General features: G+C 33.2%; 1 protein-coding gene across 1 annotated transcript in view; it reads right to left on the reverse strand.

The window, feature by feature from the left end:
* Nucleotides 1–6,534, reverse strand: part of LOC133192110 (VPS10 domain-containing receptor SorCS1-like) — a 31,514-nt gene extending 24,980 nt beyond the window's left edge. Inside the window, exons 1-3 of the mRNA XM_061327981.1 lie at nucleotides 6,227–6,534; nucleotides 4,148–4,209; nucleotides 3,566–3,665 (exon numbers count right to left, since the gene is read on the reverse strand). Of these exons, the coding sequence (XP_061183965.1) occupies nucleotides 3,566–3,665; nucleotides 4,148–4,209; nucleotides 6,227–6,529 (465 nt within the window). The 5' untranslated portion in view covers nucleotides 6,530–6,534. The remainder of the gene's footprint in view (nucleotides 1–3,565; nucleotides 3,666–4,147; nucleotides 4,210–6,226) is intronic.
* Between the last annotated feature and the right edge of the window lie 5,706 nt (nucleotides 6,535–12,240).

Raw genomic sequence — 12,240 nt, forward strand, 5'->3', positions numbered from 1 at the left:
GATTCTAAATTGTTCAAATCATGACCCCTGGGGGTAGGGCGAGGTCAAAATAGGGAATACAAGTTTTACATTGAAATATATAGGAAAAAATCTTTAAAAATCTTCTTCTCAAGAACCACTGGGCCAGAAATGCTGAAACTTATGTGGAAGCATTCTGGGGTAGTGTAGATTCTTAATTGTTCAAATCATGACCCCCAGGGGTAGGGTGGGGCCACAATAGGGGGAATCTCAAGTTTTACATTGAAATATATAGGAAAAATCTTTAAAAATCTTCTTCTCAAGAACCACTGGGCCAGAAAAGCTGAAACTTATGTGGAAGCATCCTGGGGTATTGTAGATTCTAAATTGTTCAAATCATGACCCCTGGGGGTAGGGTTGGGCCACAATAGGGAATACAAGGGGGGAAGTCTGGTAATGAACAGCATGGCCAAAGTTACTCAGGTGAGCGATGTGGCCCATGGGCCTCTTGTTTAGTATATACATTTAACTGCCCCCAACCCCCTCTAGATCCGCGCATGGGGTCATTTGAAAATAGTATTCTCAAGAATCCCTGGACTAGAATGAGAAAATTTCCAACATAGCATACATTCATTTTTTTTTCAAATATTGATTCCAGGGAGAAGGTTTGGGCCGGAAAGAGTTTTCATAATTTAACAAAGGAATTTATATATCCCCCCAAACGAAGTGTGTGGGTTTGGGGTGGGGGTGTTTTGAGTCTTTTGGAATCTCACTGTCCGTCTGCCTAGCTGTCCGTCTGTACGTGATAGTTCGCCAAGGATATTATAACTTTGTTATGAAGAAACTGGAAGGTCATACTTGGTACAAAGATTACTAATGATCCGAAGGTGTGTCATGGTTTTGATCCAACATCATTCCAGCAAGTTCAAGGTCATTGGAAAAAAATAGCAAGTATCATACTTGATACAGAAATTGCGTATGACAAAATTAAAGGGTTTGACACGACTTTCATCCAAGGTCATTCCTGTAAGTTCAAGGTCACTGACAGAAAACTGTAAGATTACTGTATGTGTTATAACTTTTGAAGCTCATACTTGGAACAAAGATTGCTTATGATCCACCGGTTTGAGGTAACATAGTACTAGACTGGCAGAAGAAGTGGCAAAATTCGTGCCTGGATTATAAATTTATAAGGGGTGGGAGGAACACAGGAAACTTTTTCTCAGATTGCTTGAGATGTTTTCCTGACCTTGAACAAAGGTTTTTTCGGCAAGTTCAAGGTCACTGGCAGATAAATATTTTTTTTTTTTCCACATGCTATAACTTTGTTATATCAAATCACTGGAAGCTTTTACTTGATACAGAGATTGTTTATGATCCAAGAATGTGTTTTGACCTTGATCCAAGGTCTTTCTGGCAAGTTCAAGGTCACTGACAGAAAAGTGCAATATTCTTTTTCAGGTATATCTTTGTCATTGGGTATCACTGGAAACTCATAATTTGTTCAAAGGTTGTTTTTGACCTTAACGTAGGTCATTTAGGCAAGTTCAAGGTCACTGATATAAGTGTAAAATTCAAAAAGGTCTAGTCACCCAAGTGGCGCAGTGGTAAGAGTGTCTGCTCTAGAGTCGTGGATTATGGAGTTGATCCTTACGTCGCAGGTTCGAATCCCACTGTGGGACGCAGAGACTGATCCTTCGGATGAGACCGTACAAACTGAGGTCCCGTCTGGCAGTAGGTGCTGGCACGAAAAAGATCCCTCACTGCTAAATGGCCATGTGTGCCGAGTATAGGTCAAAATTTGCAGATCTCCATCGGCAAATGGTGGCGTCTCCATATGATTGAAAAATTCTCGAAAGGGACGTTAAACAACATACAAACAAATAAACAAAAAGGTCTATACTTTTGTAATAGAAAAAATTGCATGCATTTGCATTTCACTGAAAAGATGATAAATATATCATCCAGAGTGTGTAATGGCCTTGACTTAAATTCGAGGTCACTTAGAATATGATGTTTTGGATGAATAGTCTGAAAGAATACGTGACTGTGATTTTTTTTTATGTTGGTGACATAAAGATGGTGTTTGCTCTTAACCAGCTGCAGAATGTGTCATGGCTTGATGCAAAGTTATTTGGACAAGTTCAAGTTCACTGACAGGGGAATTTTACATTCCTTTACTGTCTTTCTACTGTTGAAACATTGAAAGTTGATGCCCCTTACAGGATTGTTTATAACCTTAAAATGTTGCATGACCTTGACTCAAGGTCGCTCTGTCCTGTCCGGAGCTCCGACGGAAGACCTATTCGTTGCATTGCAACGAGCTCGGCTCTAGTTTTTATTTATTTATTTTTTTGATAAACAGTTTGATATCTTCTATGACTGGAGGAAAATTTAACGCTTTGGTAAAATTCCAGACTATCCTGGATCAGGACCAAATTTAAGCCAAACAACCAGAAGACTGACCAAGAAACGAGGGAACTACAAGGTCACCACAAGGTCACTGCAGTCTTATCTTCACAGAATCATGCCTATTTACAATGGATTCCACTCAGATAAGTCGTCATTTCTGACAATTGTTTACAACTCCAGAATTGTGATATATAAATGACTGATAATCGTAAAAGAGGAAGTTCAAACAAAAACGATAATTAGGTAAAAAAAAATTGTGTATTTATGATATTCCCAATGTAGGCATTACGTACACTGTTCTATAATACCAAAATAATTGCTTTGTAAAATGCATAGCTCTACATTTAATGTTTTGTTTGTGGCTTTGCATAATTTTGAAACACCAAACACATAAATTTTCATGTTTACCACTATTTTGGTGCAAGAAATAGGGTATGTGCCCTATGTGGATGATACATAGGGAAAAGATGATCACATACAGCAAATGTATTACTTAAATAATTAATAATTTTAATTACTTTCTTCTAATAAAGCTTCATTGACATATCTTTACATTTTTCATTTCATATTTTGTTCATTTTTTGTTATATTTAAGTCAGCTTTCTCCAGAAATGCAGAAATTAAGAATGACCCTGCAGATATATATATATATATATATATATATATATATATATATATATATATATATATATATATATATATATATATATATATTTATAGATTGTCATTATTCAACACATAAATGTAACCTCCAACGGTATGAGATAAATTACTGTGGAATCATCACTGTTTGTAGAGGACCAATGTCTGTAGATTTTTTTTTTTTTGGTTTAAGTCACCCTTATCCATGAATTTACATCCACATGAACAATAATTTTGTCAATATTTCAGTTTGTAAAATCTTCTGTGTAAATGAGTTACTTACAAAATTATGTGTCCCCAATGAACCAGTAAAATTGAGTTTTCCCATAAACACCCCCCTCTCCCCCCAAACACACAAATTAGAATGATTCCACAGAATAATACGAAAATGCCATGGCACCTTTATATTTTTGAAAAAAGTGCATAATCAATGTGCAGGATATGTTTCCTTTCGTATTTTTTTTTTTTTTTACTTTTAGGCCTTAGTTCTATTTTGTTCACCTGTCTCTACCACACCAAACTCCATTGTGATTGAAAGATGAAATGTGATTACCTTTTTGTTCCCTGAAGCATTGGTAGATTTGTAAATCATTTCAAGGACAGCATCAGAGTCAAAACCTATCTTCTGGAATGTTTTTCCATAATCTGCTGACCTTGTAAAAAAAAGAAAAGATTTTCATGACTTCTTCCAGTAGGAATGCAGTATTGCATCATGTCAATCACAGGAAATGTTCTGTTAATTTTCTCTCATCTATAATTAGCCTGTTCCTGCTAAGCCTAAGGTGTCTGCGCTTAATTCAACAAGTCAAAATTTTTAAAATGGGCGTTTTTTTTTTGTTTTTTTTTTAAGGCAGTAAAATAAAAAATATTATTTAGAGAAATTTGATTTAAAACTCAGTATATCAAATTTAATTTGTAGAAATTTGATTTATGAATTGAGCTTATCAATTATCCAATCAAAATAACTTAATTTAGCATGTTTGTTGTATTAAAGGCAAGTATTAGCGAATGTTACATGCCATAAATAAACTTCCATATTTTGACCCAGTTTTGAAATAATCCTGCACTTAATGACAGTAAATGTTTAAATAGAAAACATAGATTTTATTTAGTTATTTAGTAAAAAATTAAATACCTCCAGAATGTGCTGTCTACTACACTATAACCCCGCTGTTCTCTGGTCAACACAAAGAGCACCTGATCAAAAGAAAAAAAGTCATTTTTGTAACTGAAATTGAGAAAAATAAACTCACATGTCCAAATAAGTTATCAATTGTTAAGGATTAAACTGTAAGGTATAAAACACAAGTATCTGATATTTTTAAAATCGTAATTTGTAATATTAACATCTATACTGTTGAACACCAAGAACTTGATCTGCACTTAAAATGGAGATATTGTAAATAAAAACCAAGACTGCAGTGAACTAGAATACTGTGTATATATGCATCAGCATTTTTTATTTTCCGTAGAAACCTCTAAGAATATATGAGATGTGGCAGAAATCTTATTAAACAAGATATACATGATATAAAAGCAATAAAAGTTTTTTTTGTGTGTGCTCATTTCAAGTGACTCTGTTTGGAGTAAGTGATTCCCATCAAAATTTGACGGAATGTGATAAAAACTCATCTTAAATTACCAATCTTATCAAGGAATAGGAAGTTTTTTGTTCTTAATCTTTTATATAACTTTGAGAGCCTATTTTGCATGACTTTTTTTTTAGCTTAACTTATCCAAGATTATTATAAAAGTATACAAGCATGGTGTTGAAATGTTGCACTGTTTTGTTTTTTAATTGAAATTTACAAGGAAACTTCCAATTGATTCAGCACACTAGATTAAGAAACCAAACATTTAAATTCCTTACAGAACTACTTTGAAAAATAATTTTTGTTTTTAGTACATTTAAATGGTAATGACATTTAAATGCATAGCCTTATTTCAACTTTGACCTTAGACATATGTACTAAATAAATCTTGATGGAAAATTTCCAAAAATTCAGAAAGCGGCAGACCAAAACATATCCTAGTAGATTATATCCCATGGAATGACGTAGTTGGTCGTTCTTTGAACCTAATGAGATAAACATGCAGTCTTGCCAATAATCTGCCATTGCTGGACTTCCAGATCAGATTAATCACAAAAAAATCTACCTGTTTTACTATTAGACACATATACCATAGATCATAGAAATAACAAATTTGTACAAGGCTTTAAAAAGCTTATATAAAAATTGTTTTTAAAAGGTACATTTTGTCCAGACAAAAAAAAAAACAACTTATAATAAGGGGGAAAAACAAGAAAAAAGAAAGCACAAGTGAAAAAATCTCTATGTCACCATGTATATTTTAAAGAAAAATGAAATATGAAATTAAACAAAAGATGCAGTCAGATTAAATGCAGTTTATTTGTTTAGTACACTGAAACCTTGAACCCTGGAATAAAAGCCATATATAATCCCATAATGATGTCCCTGTCAGTATACTGTGTGGTAACATGCTATTTATCTAAATCCAGTATGAATACACACACATTACAACCAAGAGAGCTGGACTTGAAATGGGACATATCATTTGTGTGGTTGTATAGTCACATATATGTGTATAATTCCCCCCTATATCTGTCATCAAACTATTCATATTACATGTATATTAACAAATATAATGATTTTTTTTTTCAGTGTGTTAATTTGTAAACAGAGAATAATACATGGAATTACTGCAAAAGTACCTAAAGAGCTATACTTTCTGGTATAAAAACTTTTTTATCAGATGAATTGAAGAACTACTTTTGTGATTCAAGAAACGAAGATTTTTGTTTTTTCGTATGTTAATAGATTCCCTGCATGTGAATGACAGCCAAAAAGAAAAAAAATAATCTGTTCCATTTGACATGTTTGATAAATGAGACGCACTGGTATAATCATAATGATCTGCAGATGTCAACAACACGTGGAATAAATATTTATACCTCAGAGAGTATTACATAACACATTTTCTTCATGTGCTTAAAATCATATTTTTTATTATAACAGAACAAAGCCTATTCATACTGATTAAGTCGAATTAACATGCCGTTACCTAACGTCACACGTGCGCACACTCTCTAGGTCAACTCTTTGTTTACATGCCAATCCCGTTATAAAATTGGGCTTTCGCGTGCATTAATATTTATAATTACTTCATAAAAATCAATAATATTTTTACTTACATCGCTTCCTTCTCCCGACCAATGAACGACAGCTTGTGTATGATTTTTATCGGGAATTATAAACTTGTTGCTAATCACACGGTGTCCCATGCTACTGTCCGTAGTAATGTTTGAACCACTGCTTGTTTCGCGTTTAAACCTAAGAAAATTGTCATTTTGAGGATCGACATTTTTAAAATCTAATTTTACAACACTTTTGTCACCGTTTCCCCACCGGTAGAATTTTCCTTGAGATGGATGTACCAATAAAATTAACAAAACATGCACCCATACTGAAATAGCTGCTGTGTTTACGTCGTCCATTGCAGATACTACTGTTCGCGCTAATCGTTCGGGAAGCATTTGATTGGTTATGATTGATATGTAAATAAACCACGTGATCCTAATTGCATCATCACCTCTTCATTCATAAGATCAAAAGAGGCCCCGGCGGGATGATAGTTAACCGAAAATGGGAAAGTGAATCCCTTCATTTTTTTATATAGCCAAACTTTTTGAAGAAACAAAAATCGTGTATTATTTTAACTATATACATATTTTTCTATTTTCAGTTATTGTACAATTGAAGCGCACCAAATACCTCAAGCAACCTAGCTTTAAAAGGTATATCATACCTGTGCCTGATCAAGGTCGATTTCGTGCTATGGCATATTGCATCATCAAAAAAGTACAAACCGTCTACAAAGTGCTTCATAATTGACTTCATTATTTGTTATATAATCATGGGGTTATATATACAAGGGGCACACACACACAATATTTTTTTTTAATCGCAAAACACAAACATGTTACTATTATGCTTTATCGCAGGTTATTTCTTCTGCATATATTTACAATGTATTCTAAATGAAAAATAAAGATAAATAAGTTCTAAATAAACGCGTTTTATAAAATTTGTGTGTGCGGTATCATATCATAGGCTTTAGGGCTATAGGCTTTGCTATTTTATGACATCACATACTCGAATTATTTTTCAATTAGACGTTTATTTAACATGATTTTTTTTTATTTTACACATATTGAATAAATTTTAAGTATGTAAAAGAAGAATAATTTGTGGGGAAGGGAGATAAAAAGAATACTTTGTGTTTTGAAAGTGAACATAAACTAAAGACTATACAAATACTTTACCCCCTTTTTTTTCTTCTTATAAATTTTATTGTATAAAACAAAATTGTAAACGTATAAACTGGCATATTATACTCACTGATCACGTCGTGTTTTCCTCGTGGGGTTGCATCATGGTTTACGGTTCACCAATCAACAAAAGACATTGTAAAATAGAAAAGATCACATGTGAACAACACCTTGCATTTCTTAATTTTTACTAGGATCAGCATTTTGTATAGTGTAGTGTGTGTATGTGTGTGGCAACTAAAAATGAAATGAGAAATCATGAGCCCAACTACTATTACAACGAGATAGGCTACATAATAATTTTTTAAAAGCGAAATCGTAGATTTCATTTTTTTTTCTCTCAAAAAATCTGTTTCTAGTAGTCTTCGATACTTTCTTGCTAAAACCAAAAAGTAAAATAAAACAAAGATACTGATTTAACTTTTTCTTTTTTTTTTTTCTGAATCAAATTGTTGTTTATTAAAATACTCTAACTTAACTTTTTAAAAACCAAAACATGTGTATTATATATTTTTGGAAAGTATCAATCGAGGAAAAAAGTCGGTACTTCATTTGTGTATAGATGTACAGAGGCACTCCGCATCACAATACATTGCTCATTTGATGTATTGTCACATCCCTATCTATTATGTGTAGAAGAAAAGTCATTCTTTATACTATGGAAATTATGTAATGGCATTTCGAAAAAAAAAAAGTCTACCTACATTTAACATTCCCAAAAAATTATTAGTCCAGGCTCATGGGCCACAAAGCTCAATTTTGATCTCAATTTTACCTTTCCCCTATATATTTCTTTTGTAAAGTAAGTAAGTAAGTAAATAAATATTTTATTATAGTGACAAGTGAATACAGTTTTCCAATACAATAATAGATACAATAGAAACATATATACATTACACCCGGCCCATTGGACCTGTATGTCACTTTAGTATATACATGTATACAATATTTTATTTTCAAAAGAGAATGCGCATGACATTGATTTGATTTGTATAGATATTTTTGTCTTATTGAAAAGCATAAATTTAAGAATTTGGCAGTTTGTCTTCATTATATTTCATTAAAGTGTTTAAATTATCAACTGGTTCTACACTTCTATTTGAATTAACATTATGAAAAAAAGTTTCTCTGATGTTTTCAAAAATTCTACAATGAAATAAGAAATGTTTTTCATCTACCGATCCGTCTTTACATAAAACACAATAACGTTTTTGAGGCGGTTCATTTTCATATCGGTCTGCTTTCTATTCGTAAGGTAAAAGTGAGACCGAGATCAAAAGTGACTCATCTAAGTTTTATGGCCCAAGAGCCTATTGTTAAAAAGTTACTTGTCTCGGGTTTGGGTGCTAAATGGGATTTTTTGGAGAATGGGAATAGCATTTTTTGACATTAAAAGTGGAAACGCTCTTGTATAGAACATAGTTGTTAAAGCACTTTGGTTCTTATAATTATCAGCATAGATCTAATTAGTTGCAATCTTGTATGCATATGAATAAATATCGTAAATGTGTACCCATCCAACCAACTGGTTTGAATAATCTATATCTGCTTGTGTCATATTGTGTCAATTTTTGAAAGGGGAGGGGGTTGCCGTGTGGTGACCCCCCTTTACTCAATAGATTTACACACACACACAGGGAGAGAAAAATAATCTTAGACCGTGGTAAAAAAAATATCTTTGTTTTACGTCCATTAATTTTTTGAAAAGGAACCCTCCAGTCAGATTGAATACAAACAAATACATTCCAAAAAAACTGTAGTCTTAAAATTGAATGGATTTGCAATATATACTTCCCTAATAATACAGAGAAAAATTGTTGAGAATTTGACAAATTTGTGTTTGTTTTTTAACTTCCTAAAAACCTATACCCACCTAATGCATACTCCCTTTAATGACTTATAAAGTTAGTTCCTTCAAAAGATGATCCGAAAATGGTATGTAGTCAAAGATCGCCGGAATCTGATATCAAATTGAACCTCGCATGTTTTTTTTTTTTTATCATATATTAAGATAAGTAGAATATTTTCTACCATTCTCTCACAAAAAGAGAAGGTAAATTAAGGAAAGGAAATATGTGAGCCGGACTATATCTATAGCAAGTTATATATGGGCAGAGATTATGGCCGATCGAGCTGTTTTGAACTACAACTTTATATTCAAACGTACGTGCCAGACGTAAAAATACCTATTCCAGGAAAAAAAAAAATATCCCCCCCCTCTCTCCACTTGGCAAAAAATAAGGGGTGTCCAATCCCCTCCTCTGTATCCACCAATACTAGTTTGTCATCACGTCTTTAGGGCTAAGAGCAGGAGGCGTGCATCATATTTATCGTGAATGTCTGTTTAGATGACAACGTATGACCATGATTATTATCCTGGGTTTTTCCAAGGAATTTATTAATTTTCCTGGGTGTAAAAAAGAAACATTCTTCTCGTTTTTCTTTAGAAATTAAGAGAATTTAAAGTAATATTGTTTTAACACAAAGTTATAACTTCCGTGAAGACTTAATGTTTGTGCAGATATTCATATTCCGATAAATTCTTATCGTCAACCCCTTTTCTAAAGCTCAACAACAAATATAATAAATATGTTATCAACCAAAGAATTAATACTGTATTTTAAATCGTATATAATGTACTTGAATATCATAGCATTTGACAGCGTAATTGAAATTTAGTTTCTCAAAGATCTTTCAAAAGGTATCAATGTGTTGCAGAAAAATTACAAATTATTAACGATTTATTTTGTATTTTGCAACGATTCAATAAAGGTTTTGGTTATATAAGCATGATAATATAAAATACATATCGCAACAATATGATACGAATCAAATAATTTGCTGAGGCGGGGGGGGGGGTTAGTTTTTTTTCTATGGACAACTCTCTCTCTCTCTCTCTCTCTTCTGGGGTACGCGTCTGACCAAATATATATTTTAAAACTATATTCATGTATATATATTTTAACGATTTAAGCATCGATACTTTTTAGCTCACCTGAGCTGAAAACTCAAGTGAGCTTTTCTGATCACCCGTTGTCTGTCGTCCGTCCGTCTGTAAACTTTTCACATTTTCAACTTCTTCTCAAGAACCACTGGGCCAATTTTAACCAAACTTGGCACAAAGTATCATTGGGTGAAAGGGAGTGTAAATTATTAAAATAAAGGGCCAAGTCCCCTTACAAGGGGAGATAATCAAGAAAAGACAAAAATAGGGTGGGGTCATTAAAAAATCTTCTTCTCAAGAACCACTGGGCCAGAAAAGCTGAAACTTATGTGGAAGCATCCTGGGGTAGTGTAGAATCTAAATTGTTCAAATCATGACCCCCGGGGGTAGGGCGGGGCCACAATAGGGAATCCAAGTTTTACATTGAAATATATAAAAAAAAAATCTTTAAAAATCTTCTTCTCAAGAACAACTGGGCCAGAAAAGCTGAAACTTATATGGAAGCATCCTGGGGTAGTGTAGAATCTAAATTGTTCAAATCATGACCCCCGGGGGTAGGACGGGGCCACAGTAGGGAATCCAAGTTTTACATTGAAATATATAAGAAAAATCTTTAAAAATCTTCTTCTCAAGAACCACTGGGCCAGAAAAGCTGAAACTTATATGGAAGCATCCTGGGGTAGTGTAGAATCTAAATTGTTCAAATCATGAACCCCGGGGGTAGGGCGGGGCCACAATAGGGAATCCAAGTTCTACATTGAAATATATAAAAAAAATCTTTAAAAATCTTCTTCTCAAGAACAACTGGGCCAGAAAAACTGAAACTCATATGGAAGCATCCTGGGGTAGTGTAGATTATAAATTGTTCAAATCATTACCCCCGGGGGTAGGGCGGGGCCACAAGAGGTATTACAAGGGGGAAAATCTGGTAAAGAACAGCATGGCCAAAGTTACTCAGGTGAGCGATGTGGCCCATGGGCCTCTTGTTAGGTCACACATGCACTTTCCTGACTACAATAACTAAAAATACAATGTACCTGTAATAAAAGATGCATATCATGTTGTAAATTTTGAATTTACTCAGTGGAGGTAAATGCAAAATTTACAACATGATAAGTTATCATGTTGTAAATATTGCATTTACCTTTATATCATAATTTACAATATGGTATGCCTATTGGCCAAAATGCTAACCTGAGTTATTTACTTAAAAGTATGCAGAGATTATGACCCCTCTTGATAACCCAAACCATAGCATACATGTATCTCTCTATAATTTTAAACTAATTTACACTACTTGAAGACACCTGCATATTGACATGATTTAATTCACACTCTGTACTTTTTGTCCCTTTTTTAAGCTCTGCTGGCTGAAGACTGAGAGAATTCGCAATGGTACGGTATCTGTGCTCTAGTTGTCTGTATTTTTGTTATAAACATTTCTTAAATGCTACTCCTTTTACAGCTATGGTCTGATTAATAAAAAGGAACATAATTTGATTATACATTACAAGGAAACAAAATAGTTTCTTTAGCAAGAAAAAAAAAGTGATGCAAGATTTATCTCTCTTTTTTCTTGTCAACAATTAAATATAACTTTATTATTCTCTGTATTATTTCTACTTAGTGAATGTTATTCAAAACTTTTTTAAAATAAAAAACAAAAATGATAAAATATTGTTATAACTAGAAATATATTTAACAAGATGTGTTTGTGAAACACTGATGCCCCCGTATGGCAACTTATAGTAAAGGTTAAAGTTTCTCGAATGCAAACCAAATATGTTGTTACCCAAAGTAAGGTCTTGTCTCAAGGAATATACCTGTGAAATATGAGAGCCCTAGCAGCAACCATTGAATAGCTATGGAAAAGGTTAAAGTCAAGGTCAAATGGTCAAAATTAATGGTGCCTAAGGAAAGGCCTTCTCACAAG

Source organism: Saccostrea echinata, unplaced genomic scaffold (genome assembly GCF_033153115.1).
Source record: "Saccostrea echinata isolate AGI-Se365-2 ecotype Australia unplaced genomic scaffold, CSIRO_AGI_Sech_v1 ptg000001l, whole genome shotgun sequence".
Lineage (NCBI taxonomy): Eukaryota > Metazoa > Mollusca > Bivalvia > Ostreida > Ostreidae > Saccostrea > Saccostrea echinata.